This window comes from Lemur catta, chromosome 2, assembly GCF_020740605.2.
Source record: "Lemur catta isolate mLemCat1 chromosome 2, mLemCat1.pri, whole genome shotgun sequence".
Lineage (NCBI taxonomy): Eukaryota > Metazoa > Chordata > Mammalia > Primates > Lemuridae > Lemur > Lemur catta.
This window is the reverse complement of record NC_059129.1, coordinates 1,139,566-1,167,056: the sequence shown is the minus strand read 5'-3', so window position 1 is coordinate 1,167,056 and position 27,491 is coordinate 1,139,566. Positions and strand designations below refer to the sequence as shown.

The following is a 27,491-nucleotide window of genomic DNA, read 5'->3' as shown; positions in this document are numbered from 1 at the left end:
TTCTCACACCGGTCTCTGTGTGGGTGGACTCCTAGGAATGGAGCTGCCGGCTGGACGGTAGATTCATGTCTAGACTTTCAAAGAAACTGCCAACCTGTTTGCCAAAGCTGCTGCGTCAAGCTCACGTGCCCACCAGCAACATATGAAGGTTCCCATTTCTCAGTATCCTCACCAATACTTGGTATCATTTGTCTTTTTAACAACCTTTTTTTTTTAGAATTCCAAATTGTGGCAGGTTAAAAAAGAGCACGCATTCATAATCAGAACAGACATGTTTTACTTTATTTAAGTTTCTGTGTGATGTGAGTTAATCCTGTAAGGTTGGGGATTCCCAAAGACGACCCAAAGGCAAGATCCCAAGAATCAGAAGGTCACCTGGTGCCGATGGGAGAAAAGGGGGCGGGGAGAGGCCAGAACTGCTGAGTTGGGACTGGTCCTGGCTCTCGGATTCCTCATGTTCCAACCCTCCCCCCTCCCCATTTTAAAAGTGAGGAAGCTGAGTAGAGAAGCCCCATGTCCCGCACTAGCAGCCCCCCGAGGGGCCCGAGACCCCCTGCCGCACGCGTAGGTGGTTTCAGCTCTACAAGGGCCTGGCCACCCCTCACCCGCGGCCCTGCCCAGCTGCTCGGGTGGGGAAGGTGCCAGACTTAGTCCTCTGAGTCTCTCAGCAGCGTCTCTGCAGAGCCGTCTGTGGGCCCCGGCAACTGCAGGCCCCCCCAGCACCACCTGTGCGTGAGTCAATGTCGGAGACAGTATTTTAGAACTGGAAACCCACGGGGGTCCCCACGTGACGGCTCCCTGAGTCACTAGCTGCTGCTTCCCCACGACATGTCTCACTCTATGGAGAGCCTCCCTTCCCAAACGCCCTTTCTTGCCCAGTCTCCTCTGATGTGTTCTGGAAGTCTCTTGCTCCATCTCACTCTGCCTTTGAGGAGGGAGCGACAGGACATCTTTCTTTCGGTCCCTGCCTCTGAGAAGCCTGGGGAGGAGCCTGTCCCCCCTCTGAACCCCAGGGGGGCTTTGCTGTCTGCTCTAGACTCAAAGCAGGTTGTGACCAACAGTTTTGAAATCAAACCAAGCCAGGTTCAACTCCTGCCTGCGCCTGGGGCCTTGTATAAACCAGCTTCACTCCTGGTGTATAAAACAGAGGTCACAGTGCCCTTGTCACCATCCTTCGAAAGGGCAAAGCTGGGCACACCTACAAAGAACGCCTTTTCTCAGAAAACGTTGTTTGCAGTACTTCAGAGAAAGCGCTGCAGAGTCATCATGGGGAAATTCCTCTTATTTTGGGTTTAGTTTTGGTTTTATTTTGAATTATGTTGGGGAGGGAAGTGTTCTCTTCCCAGCCCTAGAGACTCTAAAGAACTCTTAAAATCTGTTCATTTGGAGAAATTTAAAACCTGAAAAACCTGCAGGATGAATACATTGCACATCACATGTGTTTATCCTACACTCATTGGTATTAACTGTTTTTTTTTTTTTTTTTTTTTTTACTAATAAGACTTTGTGTTTGTCACCATTTGAAGTGTAAATTTGAACTGGATTCTTGGACCCGGGGCTCAAATCCACCAGCTCATTCAGCTCTGGCAACTGTCTCAGCCCTGGTAGCTTTTCCAGAACGACCACCTTCGCCACGGAACCCTTAGTTTTTCCAATTCAAACTCAGGCTTCTCCGGCACTTTCGCTTTCCTAAGGACGACTCCGTGGGAGGGTGACGACACTGGCGAGCCTTTTCTGTGTCTTTCCCAGTGCCGCGGGAAATCAGTGTATCGACTGCGTCTTTCAAGGAATCTGTCTGCACCTCTTGGCTCATGATTCTCATCTTCTGGGTTTGGCCAACCGTTAGTGCCAGCAAAAGAAGTCTTCCCCATACGACTGCCGTGGTTATAAAGTAAAACCTGCGTGGAACGTATGAAGCAAGCAACCGCTGGTCGCCACGAAGTCCATGTGGGCGCCAATCATGGTCTGCTGTTGAGCACGGAGCACAGGTTGTCACCAATCATGCCACGAAAGTTGGTCAGGCAGTTTTTGTCCTGAACATCCTCAGTAACTAGCTTGAACTTTCTAAATGCAACTTTATCATTCTGCAGATCAGCAAGGCTCACGTCAAACACACAGCCCTTGAGGCCATCGGATGCAATTTTGGTTCCTGCAGTCCTGGTGACTAGTTGTTTTCCTGGCATTTCCCACATGGAGCACACCTGGTGCTTTTGCCTCACTGCGATCTCTCTCAGAAACGGACCAACCGCTTTCTTCTTGGCTCCATTCCTGTCGCATTTTTAAGGTGCTTGTTTTTGCCCATTGCCATGGTGCTGCTTGGAGAACCAAAGGCCAATTTTTTTTTTTTTTTTGTCTGAGACAGGGTCTCGCTCTGTCACCCAGGCTGGAGTGCAGTGGCACAATCACAGCTCACTGCAGCCTCCAACTCCAGGATTCGAGCGATCCTCCCACCTCAGCCTCCTGAGCAGCTGAGACCACTGGCACATGCCACCACACCAGGCTACTTGGTACATTTTTTGTAGAGATGGGATCCTGCTATGTTGCCCAGGTTGGTCACGAACTCCTAGTGTAAGGCAGTCCTCCTGCCTTGGCCTCCCAAAGTGCTGGGATTCCAGGCATGAACATTAACATTTGACCCCATTTTCTTTCTCCATAGGTAGCTACACATTGTGATTAAGGGAAGTTGCAGATGTCACACCACAATCCATCCTAAATATTTCAGTGTGTATTTCCTAAGAACAAGGACCTTTTCTGACCCACCCCAACACAATGATCACATTTGGGAAATTTAACATTGTTACGACGCTGTGGACTAATATCGTGTATATCCCGTCTTTGCCAATTGTCCCAATGATGCCAGACCCATGTAGGGCCTTTACGCTGTCTCCTTTGATTGAGGACAGTCCCTCGGCCCGCCGCTGTCTTTCAGGTCACTGACATTACGGAACTAACTACCCGTGCTCAGCACAGCCGGTGACCCTCAGCGTCGGCTCGTCCGCAGCGTCTTTTGCCGGGGACGCCACGGGAGCGAACCGACTGTCACGAGCACCGCCGCGGGGGTCGTGCCGCGGTCGCAGCGGGACTGCCCGTCGCGCGGCCCGGGCGCCGGCCGGACCCGTCCCTCGCCGTCAGCGAGCGCCCTTCGGGGCGAGCTTCCGGCTGCGCGCGGCGTCCCGGGAACCCCAGCTCGGGGTCGCAGCGTGCACTAACGGTTCCCGCCCGCGTCCGCTAGTACTGCGGGCTGCGAAGCGGTGACTTTCCTGACCCCAGCGACCGGCTCGCGGCTCTCGGGGGCATCCGCGGCAAGAAGCGCGCGCCCGTGTGTCCCCGCCCTCGCCACCCCGGGCCCCCTCGGCCGCCGCGACAGCGCGCGCAGCTCCCACCGCAGCTCCCAGAAGCCCCCGCGCGCGCGGCCCTCGACGGCCACCGTCGCACGTCACGTGAGCCCCGTTGCGCGTCACGTGACCACTGTCAGGGTCACGTGGCTGCCGGCGCGGGTCACCGGCGCAAACACCCGGGCGGCGGCGCTTCCCGGCGGGGTGCCCTAGGCGGCTGGCCATGGCCAACGTCTCCAAGAAGGTGTCGTGGTCCGGCCGCGACCGGGACGACGAGGAGGCGGCGCCGCTGCTGCGGAGGACGGCGCGGCCCGGCGCGGGGTCGCCGCTGCTGAACGGGGCCGGGCCCGCGGCCGCGCGCCAGGTGAGGCCGCGCGAGAAGCCGAGGCCTGGAGCCGTCCCGCGCCGCCGCGACCCCGCTCGGAGACCCGGCGGTCGGGCCGCTGGTGCGTCCGGGACGCGCCCGGGCGCGCTGGGCGAACGGCACGGCACGGCGGGCCCTGGGCCGGGATTGCCCCGTTCTGGGAGGACCCTCTGGCCGGAGTCGGGGCCGAGGAGCCGGCGAGTTGGAGGAGCGGGGGCCCGCCGTCCTCCCGGGACAGCCGCGGTGCGGGCGGACGCCCCGACGCTGCACCCCAGAATGGCTTTGAGGGGAGACAGGTGGCTGTCTGCTCAGGTGACTTTTGAAAAAGTTCTAATAGATACATGAGCAGCCAATTTTATTTTGTTTGATGTTTGAATCCTAGGAGATTTTGACAGTCTAGATGGCAGAGTTTTCTCTTCCAGTGGGAACGACCGAGGACCTCTGTCTGCCGCGTTTCTCTGGGAGATCAGCCCTCACTCGGGGCTTTCAGGGTGATCTTAGGAATGACAAGTATTTGTAGGCAGTTTTCTTTAGCACTTAATTGAACTTGGAGTGTGTAGCCAAAAACCATAATCAACAAGTCAGAGAGGTTGGAGCGTCAGCATGCCGACGTGCAGCTTGTGTCCGTGAGTGCGGTAACGTTTGGAGGATTAGGCTTATGTTTATTTCCTGGTCTGTGTGTTTTGTGTTAATTTTGAGTTAATGGACCATTTTGGTTGATTGCTTGGTCTTAGTCTGCTCTGCAATTATTCTATACATTTTCTCCTTTTCGTTCTAGGTTTGTCCTTTAAACACAGGTGTTGCTTTTAAAGATTAGGAAGGACATGAAAATCAGGCTGCTTCTGTAGAACTTAAATGTTTTCCCAATCCCTGGGAAATGCATCGGACAGTGAAGGTCAAAGCCTGCTTTTTGCTGGGTAGAGGCTCGGTTCCCTTTAAAGTGGAACCTCCTGCTTTCTGTTCTGTGGTCTGAGGAGTGCTCTGAAAAAGGTAATTTGGAGTGGCGGGACCAGGAGTGATTATTTTCTTCTTGATGCATTTTTATTTTTATTTTTTTTTGTTTGAAAGGAAGTAATCTGAAGTCTACAAGATAGGAGAAAACTGGCTTTAAGAACCAGTAGGGAAAGAGATTGGAAATCTTGACGGAGGTTGGATTTGGGTTTACCTTGGGACTGAATGTGCTTGGGTTTTCCTACTTCTCTTTGCAAACAGATACAGGCTATTTTGGAAACAACCTGTTATTTCTTCCCTTAAAAATCATTGCAACCTTTTTTGTTTGCTTGTATTTGATAACTGATTAGCTGCTGTCCACAATTACAAAATAATTGATCACGCGCTTGCTCTGTGGCTGGCTCCGTGCAGTTTGTAGGGCACAGGTGCGTTAGGCAGCTTTCTTCCCCCTAGAAACAGGCCCAGGTGTGAGGACTGTCTGGGGATCCCCAGGGGCAGGTCACAGGGGCTCCATCTTGAAGAGCGAATAGTCTGGAACAAAGTGTGGAGCACGGAGGGCGGCCTTGCTGGGCACACGAGCTGGCTTTGAATGTGGAAGCTGGGAACTCCAGTCCCAAAGGATGCGTGGCCTGCCTGGCAGACTGACTGCAAAGGCGGAGTCCAGAGGCTGGCAGACCTGTTGGGCCAGGTAGCCTGGGAGGCCTCTGTGCTCTGAGCACATGCCTCAGTTTACTCATCTGCAAAAAAGTTAGTATGTGAATGGCACTGAGCATGGTGCCTGTCAAAAAACACATTCTTAATAAATCCTGGTCATTCTCAGTAGTGTTAAAAGCAGCAGCACAAAAGTGATTCATCTTTGTTCTTGATGTTCAGACATGACTCTGTTAGCAGCTGACTGAATTTCTTGGTGCTGTCGTCCTTGGGGAAGGGTAAGCTCACGGCTACGGCCAGGGCCACCCCAGGTGCAGCACACCGGCCTCCAGAGCCACTGTGAGCTAAAGTACCAACCCAGGCAAGTAGCTGCTCTGCAGGAATGATCCGGAGAACTCAACGTGAGAGCTTGTCCTGGCTGTCTCCTGGCCCTTTGGGGTTTGTTGCAGGGTTTCCAGAGTTGGACAGTGACATCGTTGCCACGAACACAGCTGGCCGAGCACCGCAATGGTAGCTACTGGGGGCAGGGCGTACCGGGGCGGGGCCTATTCGAGTTCTGGCCGAAGCTTAAAGCTCAGGCCCTCGGGGCCACCTGTGGGTTGCTGTTCCTGTTCTCAGCCCCATCTTGCTGGGTGGGGGTGGCAGTCTCTGCCTGTCTGGTGCTGAGACAGGGAGACGGTGAGGTCAGCCCGCAAGTCATGGTCATGTGTGTGGGCAGTGGGAAGCCAGGCGATTGGAGAACTTACAGCAAGAATCTGTTTGTTCTGCTTTCACTTAGGAGTTGAAAAAAAATCTGCTTCAGCCAGGACCAGATGGCTCTAGGGCTGGGGTGCGGCATGGGTGTTTGAGGTACCTGTAAATGCAGGACATTCCTGGGAACTCACTTTGGGAAGCTCCGCCTGAGACCCCCCAGCAGGGTAGGGATCCAGGTCGGAGCCACAGAGCACAGCCCGAGGGTGCTGTGGGGGAGTGCCGGAGACCTGGGTATGACCCCGAGCTGCAGGGGAGGGTCCTCTGGTCATCCCTAGTGGCCCCTTGAGCTCTGCTCAACTTGAGTGAGCGCCTCAGTGTTCTCTGGGAAGTCCTCTGCTTCCCCATGGTCCAGCATTGTGACGTTGTCATACTGTCCTCCTCCTCCAGCTGCCCACCCCCATTCCCCTTTGTGCAGGGCCGGCTCCCTCCCCAAGAGCTCCCTGAATTCTGTCTCCCTGCTGCCCTCAGGGAGCACCTGCCAGGCCCAGCGTGGGTGGGGCAGAGCCGTGGGGGCGTGGGCCAGGCCTGTGGCCCAGCAGTGCAGAGAGCCGAGGGACGGGCTGTTCAGGGCACGTCTCGCTCCTGCTCGGCTACCAGGTCTCAGCCTGAACGCTCCTGTGCCCAGAGGCTGCCTGGCCGCGTCCAAGGCCAGCCTGTCCCTCGTGTCCTCTGTGGCCGTTTGCAGTTCACACTTTGCTGCGTGTCACCTTGTTTCCTTTGGCCATTGTTGCTGCTGAGGTGGCCTCTGTCCCGGGCAGTCCAGTGCGAGGGGGGTGCTTAGTGGGAGCAGAGCGGGCAGAGTGGAGTGGGAGACAATCTTTAAAATTGTTTGAAAGATTTTTTTAGTTGTGGTAAAAACACGTAACACAGAATTTGCCATTTTAATTTGTAAGTGCACAGTTCGGTCGTGGTAAGTATATTTATGCTGCACAGCTGAGCTCTGGGACGTATCACGTGCAGAGTGAAACTCCGCACCGTCCAACAGCCCGCCCCGCCCCGCCTGCCCGGCTGCTCTCTCATGAGCGTGACTACCCCACCAACCTGCGCACGGGGAGTCACGCGGGATTTGTCGCCTTGTGGCTGGCTTATTTCACTCAGCGTGATGTCCTCGAGGTCCGTCCTGTGGTAGCACGTGTCAGTGCGTCATTCCGTTCGATGCTGAATGACTCCATTGTGTGGACGGACCACACTGTGCTTGTCCATTCATCGTTGGTGGTGCTTCGGCTGCCGTGAGTAGTGCTGCCGTGACCTTGTGTGTCCAAGTATCTCTTAGAGATGCTGCTTGCAGTTCCTTTAGGTATTTACCCGGAGGTGGAATTGCTGGATCACGTGGTTGTTTCTGTTTAATTTTTTGAGCAACTTCCCTACAGTTTTCCACAGCGGTTGCACCATTTGACGTTCCCACCAACAGTGCACAGAGAGTTCCAGTTTCTCCACGTCCTCGCCAGCACTGGTTCTTTTCTTTTCTTTCTTTTCATACCAGCCATCCTAGTGGGCGTAAAGTGGAATCTCATCGTGGTTTTGAGCATCTTCTCACGTGCTTATTGGCCATTTGTGTGTCTTCTTTGGAGAAATGTCTGTTAAGTCCTTTGCCCACGTTTTAATCAGGTTGTTTGGTTTTTTGGTGATTAAGTTGTAGTTCTTTATATATTCTGAGTTTTATTCACTTATCAGATGTACGATCTGCAAATATTTTCTCTCATTTTGTAGGTTGCCCTTTCTGTCTGTTGACTGTTTCCTTAGATGTGCAGAAGTTCTTAACTTTGACGTAGTCCCACTTGTCTATACAATTTTTTGGTGGCGGAATTGGGGACAGAATCTTATTCTGTCACCCAGGGTGGAGTGCAGTGACATCATCATAGCTCACTATAACCTCATCTTCATGGGCTCAAGCGATCCTCCTGCCTCAGCCTCCCAAGTAGCTGGGACTACAGGTGTGCACCACCAAGGCCGCCTACTTTTTCTATTTTTGGTAGAGGCAGGGTCTTGCCGTGTTGCCCAGGCTGGTCTTGAACTCCTGGCCTCAAGCGATCCTCCCTCCTCAGCCTCCCAAAGTGCTGGGATTATAGGCGTGAACCCCTGTGCCTGGTGTATAAAATATTTTCAACTTCTAAATAATTATGAATTCACAGGAAGTTGCAAAGGTGGTGCAGAGAGGGCTCGTGCGCTTGTCACAGGTTTCCTTCCGTGGCCTCATTTACGCAGCCCGAGCCCAGCACCAGAGCGGAGCTTGTCATCCGTGTGGTGCATCAACGCGATGCAGGATGGCAGTGTCTCCACCACCACCGCATCTCCGTCCTGTCCTGCCTCTGGTGGCCCGCCCTCCCCAGCCCTCCCCGGCCCTGGCCGGCACTGCCTCCCCTGCAGCCCCACAGGCCGCCGTTCAGCGCGGGTGACAGGGCGGCTGCTGTCTTGCGGGAGGGGCAGTGAGCCCACGGCTTTCGGTGGGTCACACCCTTCAGGTTCACCTGGGTTGTGCGTGTCAGTGGTTTGAGGAACGAATTGGCAGCTCTGCCTGCCACCGCCAGGGGTGCTCTTGTGGGTGTGGGCGTGGCCCCCGGGAGTCCTCCAGACCCCGTGCGCGGGACGGTTGTCATGGGTCTGCCTGCCTAGACCGCCCGCGCCTCTCCCCCAGGTCTCCTGGTCCTCGGAAACTGCTGAGACCTCCAAGCCAAATGCTTCCTGGGGTCCCGTGTTGGGCCCCCCGTGGTGCCTGGTGGCATTTGGCTTGTTGGTGTCACGGCTGGCCGCGGGCAAGGCACGGTGTCCGGGCGGCCTTGTCCGCGCTGCCTGGCAGGCTGGGAGCAGGTCGAGTCTCCGGTTCTCATTTCACAGCATCACTTGGGACGGGACCGGTGGGGGGTGCACAGAGGGCAAAGGGAGCTCAAGGGCCCGGGGCAGGGGACAGGAAGGCTCGTTGTTTTGGGAACGGGAGGGTGGTGGGTGACAGGGAGCCGCTTTCCTCAGGGGTGAGCTCCCCAGAGGAGGCAGGACCCAGCCCACCCCACCCATGGCTTGCAGAGACCTCAAGTCTGGAACCTTCCTTGTCTGCTCTGGTTTCCTTGCCTGCCTGTCGTGGCTGTGCTCCCCACATCTGCGTGAGGGTGGGATGAGAATTGGCCCCCAGGTGCAGCCGAGCTGTACGCCCCATCCTGTGCCATCCTGGCCAGCTGGCCCCTGGCACCATCACCTTCGGTTTTGGGTCCCTGAGAAGTGCTTACGGGCCTCTGGCTGGGTCCAGGGAGTGTTGGGGGGAAGACAGGGGGAGTCAGTGGGTGGCGGCCTCGGGGTGGCCTGGCGGCCGCTGGAGCTGATTCCTGGCACTTGATTCTCCTCACGGGGCTGCTGGTCTGACACAGATGACGTGCAGGTGACATGCAGACCACTGGCAGGTGACACGCAGATGACATTCAGCTGAGGAACCGGTGCTCCTTCCCTCCCGCCCCAGCAGTGTTGGCAGACTCAGGAAACAGTTGAAATTGGAGAACTGATAACGTGGCCTCTTAGGAGGAAGAAGGACGAGCCCGTGAGAGCCGTCTCCTCCCGGCCTGGCCGGTGCTCGGCGGGTCTGCATCCCACGAGGAGGCGCTAGCGGGAGGGGGGGGGCTCAGTGAGCCACGTGGGCGCCACAGCAGCCGGCGCTGGCTGCCCTGCGCCTGCCAGGACCCTGCCCAGGTCTGCCCGCCAGCTGCCCGTCCGGCGGGGAGGCGGCCAGGCAGGGCCTCAGGACCGGCTGGCAGGGAGGGAGGCTCGGTGGCGGGGCGCTGGCCTGGCTGGGGCACCCCCGGCCCTCCGTCCTGCTGGGCGGCAGGTGCCTGATCTTCAGTCTAGAGCAGGGAGCCCGGTGCGTCCGTGCCGGGCTGGGCTTGTTGCCAGGCCGTGGTGGCTGGAGCAGGCCTGGGCTCCAGCGCCCAGGAGGCCTGTCCTGGCCCCGCTGTCTCCCCTGCTCTGTTCCTGTCTGGGCTCCGGCGGGGGCGGGGGCAGCGTGTGGGCAGGCAGGGAGGACGCACAGTCACCGCCTTTGGGTGTCCCAGCGCCCTCACAGTTTCTCTTCTGCTTTCAGTCGCCTCGTTCTGCACTTTTCCGAATCGGGCAGATGAGCAACGTGGACCTGGACGATGAGCTTCTAGACCCAGTGAGTGGTGGAGGTCCCTGTCCGGGGGGCTGCGCCTCGCCGGGCCGTCGGACCAGAGGGTGGGCACGGGCAGACAGCAGGGCCCCAAGCCGGGTGCCCAGGAAAGGCTGCTCCAGGGGGCGGCAGGGACACAGCCCGAGGCCAGGTGACCATTGACGGCCAGGTGGGCAGAGGAACACAGGACTCCCGGGCCCGGCAGGGTGAGTGTGCTGTGGGCACAGGGAGGTAGTTGGGCTAGTGGGCAGCGGCTCTGTGTCAGGGTGAGGACGGGGAGCCCTCGGAGATCGTGACGGGGCGGTGGTGTCCCCTGACTTCAGAGGGCGAGGATTCTGGCGTCCCCTGCGAACGACCCCGCCAGCCACTGTGCCAGCAGTTGTCCTGGGAAGACTTTCTGAGGCCCCCTCACAGCAGAACTTGCAGTTTCCTTCCTCTTTGGTGGCATGTCACGGTGGCTGTGATCTCTGTTTCCTGGTGCCAGTGCGGCCGAGCGTCTTCACGTGCTGTTTGTCTTCTTTCGAGAAACATCTGTTCTGATCCTGTGCCTGTTTTTTTAATATGGTGAGAAAACGTGTATTGAGAATGAGCCAGGTGGACTCGAGCTGAGATGACCCGGTTCTGCTGGCAGCACCCGGAGCGTCCTGGTCGGACCTTCTCCCCAGCGGGTCCCACGGGGGCTGCCGTGGCCACGGCAGTGCGCGAGGTTGTCCACGGCCTGTCTGGGCTGGAGCCTGCTGGCCTTGTCCGCGCGAGTACACCGTGTGGTCGTCTGCCTTCTTCGTGGTGGGCTCAGTGGCCGGGCTTGTTTCTCCCGGGGGCAGAGGTCTTTCGGCCGCGTCTGGCGGGGGGCGACGTGTGGCTCTGTTGCTGGGGCTGGGGAGGCCTCTCAGCACTGCCTCCTTGGCCCTCAAAGCCTTTGCTTTGGCCTCGCCTTGGGAGGGCCGGGAGAGAAGAGAGCGTGGGTGTGGGGTTCAGAAATCGTCACTTCCGGCCTTGAGTCCTGGAGCTGGCCCGGCACACCTGCGTCAGGTGTGCCGTCTTCTAATAGGGTCGTTCGTCCTTTTGTAATTGAGTGGCAGGAGTTTATCACCAACAGCGTTTGTCAGGCGTGTGATCGTAACAGCCTTCTCCCATTGGGTGCGTTTTCCTTTCACTTTCTTGGTGTGTCCTTTGATACACAAAAGGTTTTCAGTTTGGTGAAGTTCACTCTGTTTTTCGTTTTGTTGCTTGTGCTTTTGGTGTCACATCTAAGAAACCACTGCCTGAGCCAGGGTCACAAAGCCATTTTTCCTCAAAGTTTTGTAGTTTTAGTTCTTTGATCCACTCTGAGTTAATTTTTGGATGTGGTGTAAGGTCCAGCTGCATCTTCTGCTTGTGGAAATCCGGTTGTACCAGCACCATTTACTGAAAACGCTGTTTTCCTCCGTCGAACTGTCTTGACACCAAGTTGAAAGTCAGTTGACCGGGGTGTGTTGGATTTATTCGTGGACTCTTCGTTCTGTCCCGTGTGTCCGCGTGTCTGTCCTTGTGCGAGTGCCACCCTGTCTGGGTTACTGTAGCTTTGAGGTAAGTTTTGAAACTGGGAAGTGTGAGTCCTCCAACTTCTTGTTCTTCCTTTTCAAGATCTCTTGGATTATTCAGGGTCCTTTTTCTTCCACAGACTTTAGGGTCAGCTTGTCAATTTATTCTAAAAAAGTCAGCTGAAATTCAGGTAGGGATTGCATTGAGTCTTAACAGTGTTAAGTCTTCCTATACATGAATACAGAATATCTTACCATTTACTTAGATCCTTAATATCTTCAACAATGTTTGGTAAGCTGGGGACAGTAGCTCCTGCCTTTAGTCCCAGCTGTTTGGGAAGCTGAGGAGGGAGGATTGCTTGAGGCCAGGAATTTGAGACCAGACTGGGCAACATAGCAAGACCTCCCTGCATCTTTTTTTAAATTAAAAAAAAAATGTTTGGTAGTTTACAATGTATCAGTTTTACACTTGTTAAGTTTATTTTAGGAATAAATTTTGTTTTATGTAGTTTATTTTTGATGCTATTGTAAATAGAATTGTTTTAATTTCATTTTTGGATTTGTGATTGCAAAAGTATAGAACTACAGTTGAATTGTGTCCCCTTCTATGTTACCGAATGTGTTTATTTGAGTAGCTTTTTAGTGTATTTCTTAGGATTTTCTGTATATGAGATCATGTCATCTGCAAATAGAGTTTCGCTTCTTCCTTTCCAATCTAGATGCTTTTTATTTCTTTCCCTTGCCTGGTGGTCCTGGCTGGAGCCTGCGCACAGTGTTGAGTGAAGTGGCAAAAGCGAGCGTAGCCGCTTTGTTCCTGGTCTCGGGCGAAGCTCCCGTCATTCACTGCAGAGCCTGTCGCCTGTGGGGCTGTCGTAGGTGCCCTTGACCAGACTGAGGAGGTTCTCTTTCCTTGTAGTGTGTTGAGCGTTTTTATCATGAGCAGATGTTGGGCTTTGTCGGATGCTTTCCTTCTATCTGTTGGGATGACTATGTGGATCTTGTCCTCTGTCCTGTCGAGATGACATAGGACATTAATTGCTTTTTGGGTGTTAAACCAGCCTTGCATTCCTGGGCTGGATCCAGCTTGGTCCTGGTGTTGCTGGATGTGCTTTGCTCGTGTCTTGTTGGGGACTTTTATGTCTGTATTTGTAGGGATATTGTCGGCAGTCTTCTTGTGATGCCCTCAGTCTGCCTTTGGTATCAGGATAGTACTGGCCTCCAGGGATGAACTTGGGCGTGGTCCCTCATGCTCTCTGGTGCCGCGTTCTGCAGCATCCTAGTTGTCACGTGCGTGTCTCCCTTTGCCTTTTCCTCCCACAGGAGATGGACCCTCCCCCTCCCTTCCCTAAGGAGATCCCTCACAACGAGAAGCTCCTGTCCCTCAAGTACGAGGTGGGCCTCCTCCCAGCCCCCTGTCCCCGAGACCCAGGCCTCTGCCCCTCCAGACCTACCCTCCCCAGTCCCCTGCGCTCACGTCCTGAACGTCGGGGTCAGTAATGGTGTCCTGTCGCCCGGTCTGCAGAGCTTGGACTATGACAACAGCGAGAACCAGCTGTTCCTGGAGGAGGAGAGGCGGATCAACCACACGGTGCGTCCTTGGCTTGTCCCACGGTCTTCCACCCCCCGTGTGGGCCCTGTGGCAGGGGCCGGCTCAGCCACCTGGGACTGCAGGGCTGGCCTGGTGCCACCGTCCTGCCCAGGGGTGGGGTGTGGGTCCCCAGCCCCCCCACTTTGTCCCTGAGCCTCCCAGTCCTGGAGCCACCGTTCGGCCTCTGATCTGTGTCCCTGGGGCCTGGAGCAAGTGTGGCTCAACCCCGGCAGGAGAGCATGTCACGGCCTTTGGAACTTAGGCTGTTCCCACAGACGTCAGAGCCACTGCCCCAGCGTCGACACCCAACTGTGAATTTGTTGGGAAGGTCACGGCCCTCCCGCCCGCCGTCCACTCGGGCCTGCGAGGCTCTGTGGTTGCGGAGACGTCGGCCAGAGGCTGCCCTTTGCGGGACTCGGGGGTCCCGAGTGCGGTGGGCTGTGTGTGGCGGCCTTCGGAATTCCAGGGGCCGTAGGTGGCCAGGGGCCAGTTGTGCGGTCGCCGCGGTGGCCTTCGCCAGGCCTTATGGCCGCCACAGCTCTGCCCCCACCCCCACCTCCGCAGGCCTTCCGGACGGTGGAGATCAAGCGCTGGGTCATCTGTGCCCTCATCGGCATCCTCACGGGCCTTGTGGCCTGCTTCATCGACATCGTGGTGGAGAACCTGGCCGGCCTCAAGTACAGGGTCATCAAGAACAGGATCCTTTGTGCGCCCGCACGGCCTGGGGGCGCCAGCGGGAGGCCCCGGCCCGGCGTGTACGCAGCCCGGGCAGGAGGCCTGGTGGGGTCGGCCGCGTCCCAGGCGGGCTGTGAGGTGTCTCTGGGTGTCCAGTTAGCACCATGGCCCTCCCGGGCCACCAGATGAGCCCCTGTTGGGCACCTGGCGACCTCTGGGCTGGGCCTCGGGCTGCTCTGGCCGGGAGTTGGGCCTCGGGGTGGGGCGGGGAGCGGGTGCGGGTCCTGCTGGCGAAGCGGGGACCATCCTTGACGTGCCCCAGATATCGACAAGTTCACTGAGAAGGGCGGGCTGTCCTTCTCCCTCCTGCTGTGGGCCACACTGAACTCTGCCTTCGTGCTCGTGGGCTCCGTGATCGTGGCTTTCATAGAGGTACGGCGGGCCCAAGGCAGGAGGTGCCCCGGGGCGTCAGACCCAGGTTGGGCTCAGCGGGTCTCAGTGAACGAGTGGAAACCCCTGAGCCCACCCACCCACCCTGTCCTGCCTGCTGGTTTCTGGTGGAGCCACACGGTACGGACATGAAACCACTAAGGAAAAACAGGAAATGCAGCAGGGCCACTTCACCCCAGATGCTGGCCCAGAGCACAGCCCCACGGACCCCATGGCCCCCACCCCTCCACAACCCCCTTATAGCCCCCCACGGCCCCCACCCCCCCACGACCCCCTTGCGGCCCCCCGTGGCCCCCATCCTCCCCCTGAACCCTTGGGGACACGTGGGCCTTCTGTCTTGGCCCTGGCCCCTCACGGCCCTGACCCCCCACATCCCGCAGGGTTCGCTCCCTCAGGGGCACTGCTGTCTGGGCTGGGAGAGTGAGAACGATTGTCCCCAGACCCGGGCCCCTCCCGTCACCCGAGCTCCTGGGGCCTGGCCCGCTCAGTGGCCCCCTCCCCCTTTCAGCCGGTCGCTGCTGGCAGTGGGATCCCGCAGATCAAGTGCTTCCTCAACGGGGTGAAGGTCCCCCACGTGGTGCGACTCAAGGTGAGGTGCAGGTGACCCCTGGCGGGGCGTGAGGCTGGTGTCTGCTGGCTCCGAGCAGCTCTCTTGTCCCTCGCTCCCTCCCAGCACCCAGGCCGCCCTGCGGGTGGGGACAGGGAGTGGGCGGGCCGACAGCGCGTGTAAAGGGTAACCTTTTCTCAACAGTGGTGAAGCTTGTCTTTGTACGTGTTACAGGCAAAAATGTTTAAGTGGTGCATAGGTCATGGTCATAGCTATGCAAAGTTGTCACTAAGGACCAGCTGGGCATTAACATTTCCAAACACAAATAATTACATTAGAATGGTAGACTTGTGATTTTTCTCCCGTTTTCAAAACATTTCCTAACACTCATTTTGCGTGACGTCATGAGTGACATCCCGATGCTGTAGGGCTGTGTCTGTCGGTTTTGTCCGTGTCCCTCACCCTGTCCCTGTCTGCAGAGGGGCGGATGTGGTGGCACTGAGGGAGTGGGGAGCTCTGGCCTCGAGGCAGCGGAACCCGCTCACCTGGGGCCCTGGGAATGGCGCTGACTTGGTGCCGCTGCGGGCTGGCCGGAGCCTGCCTCGGTGTGCCCGCCCTTCCTGAGCCGGCTGTGCGGTCGGAAGCCCTCCTCCCCCAGGCGCCCCGGCAGGGGAAGCGTTTGTGAATCTTGAGGGCTCCCGGCGAAGTCAGCCTCGGCTTACCCTCAAGTGCCGTGAGCGCCCGCAGGCTCTGGCAGGGCCAGCAGTGTCCCCTGCCTCCTCCCGTCACGGCTTCTGGCCTCTGGGTTTGTATGGCGAGACCAAGGGGCAGAGAGGGAGCACCCTGAGGCAGGTCCTGAACCTCTCTAAGTGACAGTGTTTCCTGGGCTGGCGGGAGCCCCTCTGTGTCCCCACGGTGCTGGGCCGAGGGGCAGGATGGTCCGCAGCCCAGCGTTGCTTCAGAAAGGAAGGAGAGGCCCACCCTGCCCTGCTGAGTGTCCCCGGGAGCATGTGCGGAGGGGGGGGCTGGGCTGGTGCTCAGTGTCGTGTGGCCGTGGGGAGGGTCAGCCCTGGGTGGCCCTGGCCCCTTCCCCAGAGACTCCCGTGTCTCCGGGGTGCTCTGTGCCATCAGTCACCGTGTGCATGGTTTTGTCATTCGGGTCCCGTTAATCAGAGACTCGATGCGTTTCCCTGTTTCAGACGTTGGTGATCAAAGTGTCCGGCGTGATTCTGTCTGTGGTGGGAGGACTGGCCGTGGGAAAGGTAACAGTGCGTGTGACGCCGTCCCGGCCCACGTCTGAGTCCCTGAGCCCTGCGAGGGACGCCGGGGCCCGTGTGTCGTCTCTGAGCGTCGGCTGTGTTCTGTCTTCCAGGAAGGGCCGATGATCCACTCGGGGTCCGTGATCGCCGCCGGGATTTCCCAGGGGAGGTCGACGTCGCTGAAGCGGGATTTCAAGGTGAGCACCCCCCTCCTGCGCAAGTGCACCGTGGATGCCGTGGCCCTGGGAGCCCTGTCCCTGTCCCCAGCCCCTCCGAGAGACAGCCCGGCCTGTTCCTGGACAGGGTGGGCGAGGTCCCTTTGCCTCAGCCCCACGTGGCCCGTCCTGGGCCGGCCCCACAGATCCCCCCGTGCGTGGGCGTGCGTTTACTGTGGAGGGGCTCTGGCTCTGAGCCACTTCTCGAAGGAATAAATAACCTGGAAGCAGGTCGTGGACAATGTGTGTCACGTTAGAGATGAGTATTCTTTAAGATATGCTTTGGAACAATTTTGTCATGTTTTCCAAAAAAGTCGCCAGCATTTGGACAAGGATCACACTGAATTAACATGAACTTAGACAGTTAACACTTCATGGTATAGAGTCTTTTTCCAAAATCAAGAACAAGTTTGGGTTTTTCATTCAGTGATTTCTTTAGGTCTCAGTGGAGTTTGGAGTTTTTCAGTGTGTCTCTTAGGGGTGTTGTAAACCCGGATTCCCTTGGGGGGCCTTTCTGTTATTTCCCCCAGCCGCTGGCAGCAGGGCAGCCACGCGGCCTGTGTTCTGTCACTGTGTCCAGCACTGCTCCGCACAGCCGGCAGCCCGGACTTAGTCGCTGGGGAAGCCCCGCCCCCCCAGCGCTGTCCAGGCGCCCGTGGCCGACCTCCCTTTGGGAGGTGCATTGCAGACCCTGCCCACGGCTCTGTCCCTGTTTCAGATCTTCGAGTACTTCCGCAGAGACACGGAGAAGCGGGACTTTGTCTCTGCAGGCGCTGCGGCCGGGGTGTCGGCTGCGTTTGGAGCCCCAGTGGGTGAGGATGGGCCGGCCTGCCTGTCTGTGGCTTCTCCCAGTGGGTGGGGAAGCCGGCTCTCCTCGCGTGCTGGGAGGAATCGCCTTGGTGCTCCAGGCTGAGCGCCCAGTGAGGGTGGGCCGGGCCGGAGTCACTGGCCAGGGCGTGGGGAAAGGGTGTCGCTCGGTGTGCCCGGTCTGGCCCTCGGAGCTCCTGGGAGGCCCGTCTTCCCGCGCCCCTCCTCTTCCCGCCCCCGAGCTTCCTCCTGATGTGGTCTTAGTTCCCTGGGGACGGGAGTGGGTGGCAGTGCCCTGTGTCCGCTGGCACATGAGGTGCCGCCGCCTGCCCTTCAGGTGGGGTCCTGTTCAGCCTGGAGGAAGGAGCCTCCTTCTGGAACCAGTTCCTGACGTGGAGGATCGTAAGTGCCTGGCCGGGGCGGGCACCTGGCCCTTGGCCACACTGTGGCGTCCTCACCCGAGGGCCCGCTGGCTGTTGGCTGCGTCCCTGCCGGAGGCGGTGGTGTGCCTGCTGCCCAGCGCCCCTCAGTCCTGGCGTCTCTGCTACCCCAATGGAGTGGCATCGCTGTGGGGTGGGGCGGCCAGGACCCAGGCCCTGCCCACTGCCCTCCTGTCCTGCACTGGCTCCTCCGCACGGGCTGTGGTCCCCGCCCTGCCTGGCGCACGGTGGCCCAGCCCCTTCCCTGCTGCCTCGGGTGGGGCCCGCGGATTCCCAGCCCCCGGCTCTAACCGTGGGCTCGGAGTGCGGCTCTGACAGTGCCGGCGTCTCCCCGGCAGTTCTTCGCCTCCATGATCTCCACCTTCACCCTGAACTTCGTGCTGAGCATCTACCACGGGAACATGTGGGACCTGTCCAGCCCCGGCCTCATCAACTTCGGGAGGTTCGACTCGGAGGTAACCTGCCGCGTCTCCCGCCCGCGCCTCTGCTGCCGGGACCTCTGCCTTGAGGCCCAGACTTGAGGGTTTGGTCTTGGGAGACTCTGGCTCTCACCTGTGAACTGTGAGCCCCGGGCGCCTTGAGGTGCTCTGGGAAAGCCCCTGCAGCCAGGACGCCCTGTGAGGCTGCAGGCCGGGGCCGTCACGCAGGCTGCGGCGCCAGGGCGTCCTGGGTGCGTGTGCAGCAGCGGCTCACGGGGCCAGGTGGGCTGGGGCCTCCTTTCTGCGGAGTCCCGGGACGGAGCTCTGTGGGACGGTTGTGCTGCGCGTGGAAGCCTGGGAGTCGAGAGGTGTGTTCCTCGTGCTGGGACTGTCCCCGCTGCCGGGTGCCTGGAGCCTCGGTGGGAAGCCTGGACGCCCCCCTCGGCCCTCTGAGAGCCTCCCACCAGCCAGATGGGGGCAGGATCGGGCCTGCTCCTGGTGCCCGGAGTCCCTCCCTCCCGCAGGACCTCTGAGGCCCCGTGTGGAAGTGCCGGGAGGTTCCGTGCGTGGGGGCAGATGTCATGCCCAGCCCCTGGGTCTGCGTGGGGAGAAGGTGTGGTGGCTTCCTTAGCCTCAGCCGCCTCCTCTCTCCGCGCAGAAAATGGCGTACACGATCCACGAGATCCCGGTCTTCCTCGCCATGGGCGTGCTGGGTAAGGGCGGCTCGCACGGGACTGCTCCTTCTGGGCTCTTCCGTGGGCAGCACGCCAACCCCGGGAGGGAACCGCAGGTGGGGGCAGGGAAGGGAGGCAGAACAGACCCCAGCAGGAGTCACTACTCGCAGAAAACCTTGTTCCCTGGGAGGGGGGCAAAGCCTTTGAGGAAAAGCCGCCCTCCCGGCAGGGCGTGGGAGGCAGCGGGAGCGTCGTGACAGGACCTCCCCTCCCCGCCCCCCGCTCTGCCTCCTGGGGGCCACGCCGGGGAGGCCCCACCTGCCCTGCCCGTGCTGCTGACCCGGGTCTTTCTCCCGGGCGCAGGTGGCGTTCTCGGGGCTGTGTTCAACGCCCTGAATTACTGGCTGACGATGTTCCGAATCAGGTGAGAAGGAAACCTCGGCTTTGCGTGCTGTGCTGGCAGGTGTGGCCACACGGGGCCTTTGCAAAGGACGTGGTGGTGTGGGTTTTGCACCCCTGGCTGGAGCTGGCAGGCCGCACATGTGTGTACGTGTCCTTCCCTGATCGCTTGTACCCACTGACCTGCTCAGAGGAGCATGTCCAGGGCCTGGGGGAGGGGCCGGACAAGCCCGAGGCTGGAGAGAGCAGGAGGGCCCTGGGGGGCCACAGGCAGGAAGCAAGGCCCTTCGTGGCTCCAGGACAGGCCGGATACACGTCCAGCCTTCTCCTGGGACTGCCCGTGGCACTCTGTGCCCTTTTGTATCAGGAGAGCAGCAGTTGTTGTTCTGGAACCTTCAGGGAGGGTCCTAGGCTTGTGGGAGCTCTTCCGCCATCTTGTTCCTGTGCCAGTTCCAGCTGCTGCCGGGCGCAGCCGGGTGCTGGGGGGGCCGTTTCCCAGCTTCTGGGAGGCGTTGCCGCCGGGAGACCCTCGGTACCACGAGGAGGAAGATAACCCAGGAGTGCGGGCGCCTGGGCAGTTGATACCGTGTCACCCTCCTGCTCAGCGTCCTCCGATGGCCGTCTGCCCGGTCGCAGGCTCAGCTTGGCCTGGCGGCTGCCAAGGGTGCTGCCCCCACCGTCCCCACACAGGCCCTTCCTGACTCTCGGCTCCAGGTACGTCCACCGGCCCTGCCTGCAGGTGATCGAGGCCATGCTGGTAGCCGCCGTCACGGCCACTGTCGCCTTCGTCCTCATTTACTCGTCTCGGGACTGCCAGCCCCTGCAGGGCAGCTCCATGTCCTACCCGCTCCAGGTAGGCGACCTGGGGACCCCAGGCGGGAGGGTCCGGCAGGTGGTGGGGCTGTGCAGGGCCCGCCCTCCAGCTGTCCCCACCCCAGGCCTGCTCGTGGCAGCGGCGTGGTGGCACAGCCGAGTTCCAGAAGGGGGCGGGCCGGTGCGCCTTAGGGCTCGTTAGCGCTGCCCACCCGGGTCCCAGCGCAGGCCGGCTGTCTGCCGGGGCCGGGGCGGTGGCGTCAGGGCTGAAGTCTCACCCCAGTCCTCTTCCTGGAACGGGGACCTGACTAGAGAACGGGGGGCGTAGGTGCCCCCGGGGGGGCGCAGCCCTGCGTGTGGCGGTTCCCGGTAGCGCAGCCGACAGCAGCCCAGAGCGACGCTGTCCACGGTGACTGTTCTGCCGTGTAGCGGAAGCGAGCTCTGACATGCGTGCAGCACGGGCGGGCCTTGAACACGGTCTCAGTGAGAGAAGCCTGGCACGCAAGGCCACGCCGTGTGTGATGCCCTTGACGCGAGACGTCAGAGCAGGGAGATGCTCAGAGGTCGCTGGGCTGGGGGAGCAGGCGCGTGCAGACCGACAGGTGTGGACCACGCATCCGGTGCGGGGCTGGGCCTGGCCGGCTGTGGGGAGCCCCTGCTGTGCTCTGGTCCTGCGCTCCGTGGGGGCCCCAGGCCGGCTCCCCAGGGCGTGCTCACGGTGCACTCCTGGCCCCATGTCCCCAGGGACAGACTGGACACCCCAGCAGGGCTGCAGGCTGTCGCCGACACGACACCAGGTCTGTGCCTGCAGCCTGCCGTCCACCCGCTTCCGACCTGTCCTCTCTCCCGGCCTCGCAGCTCTTCTGTGCCGATGGCGAGTACAACTCCATGGCCGCCGCTTTTTTCAATACCCCGGAGAAGAGTGTGGTGCGGCTTTTCCATGACCCGCCAGGTGCGCTTGTCAGCGTTGTCCGCCCGGGGTGGGGGTGACGCCTGCTGGCTGAGGGTGCCCTGTGGGCAGAGGCTGCCGCCCGGGCAGGGGTCATCCCTAGTGGGGGAGGGCGCTGGAGTGCAGGTCTGGCCCATCGGGTTCCTGTCGCGCCTGGGCCGGGGCCTGGCCGGGCCCCAGCAGGGCCGTCACCTGGGCTGGCTCCGCCTCCCATCTCAGGTGAGTTTTCCTCGTGGGTGCTGTGTGCTCAGGTCACGCTGAGGCCGAGAACCCGGCCACACGTTGCCAGTGGAAGTGTGGACCCTGCCTGCAGCAGGTGCTGTCCGCCTGCTGTCCTGTCCCCAGTGCCCAGCGCGGTGCCCGCGGCACTCCACGCCCTCGCGGAGCCGGTGCACACTTTGGGCCCTTCTCCCACACGCCTGCTCTTCCACTCACTGCGCTCGTTAGATTTCCTGGCACATGACTGGGGACACTGGGGGTGGTTTCTAGTTGTTCCTGTCACAAAGTCACCGGGAGCTCCCGGTTCTCTGGTCTGTGCATATCTGAGCAGTTGGTTCCTGAAGTTAAGCAGAAACCCCTTAAATCTGGGTGAGGTCAGGCCCCCAGTCCCTCCGTGAAAGCGACTCTGGCCCTCCGAGTGGGGCCCTGGTGTGGGGCTCATGGTTCCCCATCTGGGCGACGTGTCCCCCGCGTCGGGCGGTTGCCTGGCGGGGAGTGAGGGCCGACGGCCTTCCGCGCACAGCCCCTCCCCTTGGCCTTGAGGTCACCGTCCTGCTGGCTGCACTGGCCGGCCTTGGCCCCCCCGTGCCCTGCCTGCCCAACCCAGCCAGCGGACGTAGCCTCCACGCTCCGGCCTCCGTGGACCTCGGCACCTTGCCCAGGAAGGGCCTCCCCGGGACTGGGGTTGGATTAGCTGGAGCCCTGGCAGCTGGGGGTGGCGCCCCCCTGCCAGCCCTCTCCCTGCCCGGGTGTGGTGCTTCCCGGCCGCCCCCCTGCCTGCCCCCCGGAGGGCATTTTCCCCGGACAACTGACCGTGTTGGGCCGTGGGGACCGACCCGTGCTCAGGTGCACGGGAAAGTTGTGTGTGTTTTCTAACTTGTTGGCTGGCTGAGGTACAGTTAGGCCTGTCGGGCAGAGCTGGAGCCAGGTCGCTGTCTGCAGGGATGGGCGCTGCCCCTGTGCTAGGAAGGGACCTCGAGGCTGGGCATGGCACCCCCTCCCCAGGCCGGGCTGCGCCCCGTGGTGTCGCCCCCCCACCGTGGGCTCTGGCCGTGGTGCTGCTGTGGGGGGCCTGGCCTGCCCACTGGCCCGGGTCCTGTGTGGCCTCCTCGCTCACGCCTCCCCGCCGAGCCTTGCGGCCCCTCCTCTCCTGGGGAGACGCCTGGGGCTCCGGGCACAGGTCGTTGGGCTCCCAGGGCGTGACCGCGAGGCGTGAGTCTCCTGGAAGGCTGCGTCAGCCCCCCCTCCCCCCAGGCTCCTACAACCCGCTGACGCTCGGCCTGTTCACCCTGGTCTACTTCCTCCTGGCCTGCTGGACCTATGGGCTCACAGTGTCCGCCGGGGTCTTCATCCCCTCGCTGCTCATCGGGGCCGCCTGGGGCCGGCTCTTCGGCATCTCCCTGTCCTACCTCACGGGGGCGGCGGTGAGTGGGTGTGGGGGTCCCGGCCGGGGCTCTCGTGGTGGTGCTGGCCTGTGGGTGGGGGCAGCGGGGGCTGTTTGTGTCTGTGTCTTTTTCACTCCGGCCCCGCAGCAAGATCGGAAGCCTGTGGCCGGGCCACAGCGAGAAGTCTCTGTGCCCCCTGCTCCCCAGGCCCTGCCCGTTCCTTCTTGACGTGGAGCTAAAGTTCGTTCCGTCAGATCCACCGCTTTAAGAGGAACAGCTCAGTGGTGGTTGTCACGTTTACAGTGTTGTGTAACCGTCACTACCTAGTGCCAGCACATTCCGTCATCCCAAAGGAAAGCCCCATGCCCATGAGCACCCACCCCCATTTTCCCCAACCCCAGTCCCGCAGCTTCCAGCCTCTGTCCCGTGTCTGTGGTGTCACACGTGTGGCCTTGTGTATAGGTTCCCCAAGCCGTGTTCCAGGCTTGCCTGTGTCGCTCGTCGGGATTTCCGTCCGTGGTGTGCTGAGCGGTGTTCCCGGTGGCACAGCCCCCATTTGGGCCCTGTCGTCTCCCTGGCTGCCATGTGCAGGCAATGCCAGGCCACTGAGCATGCGTGTCGGCCACAGGACCGGCCTCTGTGTGTGGCGTCTGGCCCAGGTGCGGCCTCCGCGGTGGTTTGGCCTGGTGACTGCCGGGCACCTAACCTGTGTGTTGCCTGCAGATCTGGGCGGACCCCGGCAAGTACGCGCTGATGGGAGCTGCCGCCCAGCTCGGTGAGTCCCGCTGCGCCTGGGGCACCCGCGGGGGCAGAGCAGCAGCCGCACACGGGGCCTCCCCTTCCTGCATGTGAGGGAAGCGGCAGGCAGGGCCGTCCCCCCACAGGGCTGGGGGCAGCAGCCAGGGCTGGGGGGCAGCAGCCGGGGCTGGGCAGTGCCGCCCTTGTGGGGCGGGTCCAGAGGGACAGCTGGGTGGGCCGGGGCTCTGAGCCGGCGGGGGCCGGGGCTGCCCTGCAGGTGGGATTGTGCGCATGACTCTGAGCCTCACGGTCATCATGATGGAGGCCACCAGCAACGTGACCTACGGCTTCCCCATCATGCTGGTGCTCATGACCGCCAAGATCGTGGGCGACGTCTTCATTGAGGTGTGCAGGGCCCCTCCCCTCTCACGGGGGCCCTCGAGCCCCCTGAGCCCGCAGCGCCTTGCGCCCCTGTCCCCCCCGCCCCGCGGCCTCCGAGCTGGACTCCCTGGGGTTGTGGGGCTGTGGCAGCGGAGGAACATCGTGCGCCTCCCCCAGGGCCTGTACGACATGCACATCCAGCTGCAGAGCGTCCCCTTCCTGCACTGGGAGGCCCCGGTCACCTCGCACTCGCTCACAGCCAGGTAGGGGCCGGGCCGCCTCCGCCCGCCCCCCACCCCCACCCCCGGGCCTTGTCCCCACCAGGAGCCCCCCGCAGGTGGGGTGTGTGGCGGGTTATGCCGGGGATGCTTGGGGGTGGCTGGGGGGATGCCTGGGTGGGAGACGCGGCCCCAGGCCTGAGCCTGCTGTGTGGGATTGGGGGGGCTCCTGGCCCCATCTCCGGGTTTCCCGCCAGCGTGTGGTGGGACCCCAGGGTGTCGGTGGCCGTGAGGTGGCATCTCCCTGCCGGGCTGCTCCGCAGGGAGGTGATGAGCACACCAGTGACCTGTTTGAGGCGGAGGGAGAAGGTGGGCGTCATCGTGGACGTGCTCAGCGACACAACGTCCAATCACAACGGCTTCCCCGTGGTGGAGCATGCGGATGACACCCAGGTACTGAGGGCACCTCCCGGCAGACCCGGCTCCTCAGGGTCTGGCGTTTGGCGGGTGAGGCGCCGTGCCGCTGGGTGTTGAGTGAGATCCCGTTACCTGCCAGGGTGCGGAATTCCCGTTGCCGTGGGAACCCCAGGCTGCAGAAATGCCAACTGCCTGGGCGAGGCCGGTGCCTCGGGGTCAGTGGCCGTGGCCTTCGCCAGGAGGCCCTGGCAGGCTGTGCGGCCCTCGCCCAGGCCCCGTCCTGCAGGGGAGCTGACCTGGGTGCTGGGTGGTTTGTGCCTCCCCCCGGCAAAGCCACCATCGCCCTGCTCTGTGCGGCTGGGCCTCGCTGCTCCGTCGCTGGTCCCTGGGGACTGAGGGGCTTCACACGTGAAAGGCCGAGGCCAGGCTGGGGCTCACAGGTGGCTGTTAAACAGCGACCATGTCTAGGCGGCGTCTGGCCAGAGCGGGTCGGAGCTGCAGTCCTGGCTGCCGAGGGTCCCTGCTGGTGTCGCGGCCTGACCTCCCTCCCTTGCAGCCCGCCCGGCTCCAGGGCCTGATCCTGCGCTCCCAGCTCATCGTCCTCCTGAAGCACAAGGTACGCCGGGCCGGTGTCGGCATCCCCCCGCCTGCGCGCAGGGACCCTCTGGGGGCCGCAAGGCACCTGACGCGGCCGCTGCCCGCAGGTATTTGTGGAGCGCTCCAACATGGGCCTCGTGCAGCGGCGGCTGCGGCTGAAGGACTTCCGCGACGCCTACCCGCGCTTCCCGCCAATCCAGTCCATCCACGTGTCCCAGGACGAGCGCGAGTGCACCATGGACCTCTCCGAGTTCATGAACCCCTCGCCCTACACGGTGCCCCAGGTACCTGCAGTGCTCTGGCGCCTGGGGGGCAGTGACAGCTGGGCAGGAGCTCCGTGCTGAGTGGAGTGACGGGTGGCGAGACTACTGGAGCCTCCCGGGGCAGCCTTGGGTGGCAGGGTCACGGGGCTGGGGCTTTCTGAGGTGAGGCCGTGTCACCGGAACATGCACTGTGGGGCCGGGGCTCGGGCAGGAGGTGGAGCCAGGAGGAAGGTGCTGTCCCAGCGGGACTCGGGGCTTGTCCCTGGAGAGGCAGGGCACCCACAGACCTCGGGCTTCAGGAACTCTGGGCAGCGGCAGCAGCATGGATGGAGCCGGGGGGCCCAGACAGGCAGGGCCACCGGGCGTGGGGGAAGGGGCAGCCCCGGACGTGTGTGGAGGTCCTGGCGGCGTGTGGGTGCCGGGCGGGGTGCGGGGGAGCTCAAGGCTGTGCCGGCCCTGCAGGAGGCGTCTCTCCCTCGCGTGTTCAAGCTGTTCCGGGCCCTGGGCCTGCGGCACCTGGTGGTGGTGGACAACCGCAATCAGGTGAGTGGGGCGGCGGGGTGGCCAGTGGTCTGCGTCCTGCTCGAGGCAGCCCCGGAGCAGGGGGTGCCCCCGTCCCAGGTGGGCCCTTGCTCTCGGCTGCCTGAGAGGGACGCCGAGGCGCCGGCCCAGCCTGGCCCCACACCCCTGACCTTGTCCCTGGGCCCCTGCTGTGCCGCCCACCCAGCCCCTGACCTGGCTTTGCTCCGCAGGTGGTCGGGCTGGTGACCAGGAAGGACCTCGCCAGGTACCGCCTGGGCAAGGGCGGCCTGGAGGAGCTGTCGCTGGCCCAGACGTGAGGCCCAGCCCCGCCCTCAGCGGGCAGCGGCTCCCCCGGCCCCTTCAGCCTCCCGGGGTCACTGGTCTGTGCCGAAGCCTCGCTTCCCGAGCAGCGGCTGGAGCAAGCGTCCCCCAGGCCTGGGGCCGGGCCGGCTGGCGCAGGAACGCGGCCCTGGTGGAAGGCGGCTGGTTTCGTTCCCAGTGCGTCCCCTGCGCCTCGGCCCTGCACTTGGCTGTTTCCTTCTGGGGTCTGAACTTCAGGGATCAAGCGCGTGTGCCACGCTCCCCCGGCTGCCGGCTGGCGTGTGTCTGCACGTGGGGGCTCTGTGGCGTGGAGCCGGCCTGGCCCTCCGCTGTGGGTGTGGCCTCGTGCGTCTCCAGCGGGAGCTGACAGCCTCGGCCCCCGGGCTTAGGTGACAGCCCAGCTGCACGGGAAGCTCCAGAGTTGGAGGGGCAGGGTGGCCCCAGAGAGTGGCCTTGGCTGGGCTCCCCGGGGGGGCCCCACGTGCACCCTGGTCTGCACTCCGACACGCTGACCACAGGACGGGGGTCCCCAGAGCTGAGAAGACACACTGAGGGCCTGAACCCCCGAATCCAGCCATGCCTCTGTCACCCTGAGCCCTCAGACCTGGGGGTCCCCACACCTGTGGCCACTGGCTGGGAAGGTGGATCTTTCCTCTGCACAGGGGAGCCGGCGTTGGCAGCAGCTTCCCCCTCCTGCCTGTGCCAGCGACAGTGCAGGTGGCTCCAAAGGGCTGGTGAGCGCAGGAGCCTCCTCCCCGCCGGCAGGGCTGGGCCTGGTGTCCCTTGGTCCCCAGGGCTCCACCCACAGGACGCTGCACAGAGGTGGTGTGTGTCCCCGTCAGGTGTCTGTTGGGGCAGCACCAGTCCCAGGCACCCCTTCCTCGTTCCCACCCAGCCTGGATCTCGGTCCCGCAGCCCGGGATGTTCCGGGGCCCTGGGGATTGGGGTGTAAGTGTGATGGTGAGACAGGCGTCTGGGGACCGGGCCGTCCTGTGAATAGCAGCGGCCCCCAGGGGCACTGCAGCCACCCCAGGGCCCCAGGGGAGGGAGGTCTGGGGCGTGGCCCTGTGGGGACAGCCCTAGCCCGGAGCACTGACCACCACGTCCTGCCTCCTGGTCCCCTTCCCTGGGGGCTGAAGAGCCCGGTTTCTACCTTCCCGGCTCTTAGCCCCTTCTCCGTCCCCACACCTGGGCACTGGCGGGAAGGCGTCATCGCAGGGACCCCTGGGCCGACCCGGCAGGGTCGGGAGCATCGAAGTGGGCGGAAGTAAGAAGCCCCCAGCAGGCCTCAAAGACACAACACCAAAAACGCATGTGCAATGTCCCTTCACGACTATTTTATAGATTTCATGTTGAAATAATATTTTGGATATATTAGGTTAAATAAAGTGACCTGTTACAGTTGACTTTGTCCCTGTACTGTCTGATGCGGTTGCTGGAAAGCCTGGCGTCACGCGTGGCCGCCGTGGGCCGTGAGCTCTGGGCCTGG

At 61.6% G+C, this 27,491-nt stretch overlaps 1 protein-coding gene across 2 annotated transcripts; it reads left to right on the top strand.

The window, feature by feature from the left end:
• The first annotated feature begins 3,449 nt into the window (after positions 1–3,449).
• CLCN7 (chloride voltage-gated channel 7) lies at positions 3,450–27,408 on the top strand. Of its 2 annotated transcripts, XM_045541084.1 has the most exons (25): positions 3,450–3,699; positions 10,118–10,189; positions 13,027–13,098; positions 13,229–13,294; positions 13,859–13,991; positions 14,292–14,401; positions 14,928–15,008; positions 16,166–16,228; positions 16,339–16,422; positions 17,159–17,252; positions 17,585–17,649; positions 18,026–18,142; positions 18,765–18,819; positions 19,144–19,204; positions 19,894–20,032; positions 20,851–20,944; positions 22,415–22,584; positions 23,269–23,320; positions 23,561–23,688; positions 23,842–23,927; positions 24,206–24,335; positions 24,856–24,915; positions 25,004–25,180; positions 25,622–25,702; positions 25,912–27,408. In XM_045541084.1, exons 1-25 carry the CDS (start codon positions 3,559–3,561, stop codon positions 25,996–25,998), a joined length of 2,418 nt encoding a protein of 805 aa, XP_045397040.1. In that variant the 5' UTR covers positions 3,450–3,558; the 3' UTR covers positions 25,999–27,408. The 2 variants fall into 2 exon arrangements, with proteins under 2 accessions (XP_045397040.1, XP_045397042.1); XM_045541086.1 differs by lacking the exons at positions 3,450–3,699; positions 10,118–10,189 and adding an exon at positions 10,212–10,747.
• Positions 27,409–27,491: the final 83 nt, after the last annotated feature.

Bases quoted from the DNA above. Each gene is read 5' to 3' on its own strand.
- CLCN7 (XM_045541084.1), top strand. From the start codon at position 3,559: ATGGCCAACGTCTCCAAGAAGGTGTCGTGGTCCGGCCGCGACCGGGAC. The intron at 17,253-17,584 runs GTGAGGATGGGC...CCTGCCCTTCAG, and splicing joins TGCGTTTGGAGCCCCAGTGG to GTGGGGTCCTGTTCAGCCTG. The intron at 18,143-18,764 runs GTAACCTGCCGC...CTCTCCGCGCAG, and splicing joins TCGGGAGGTTCGACTCGGAG to AAAATGGCGTACACGATCCA.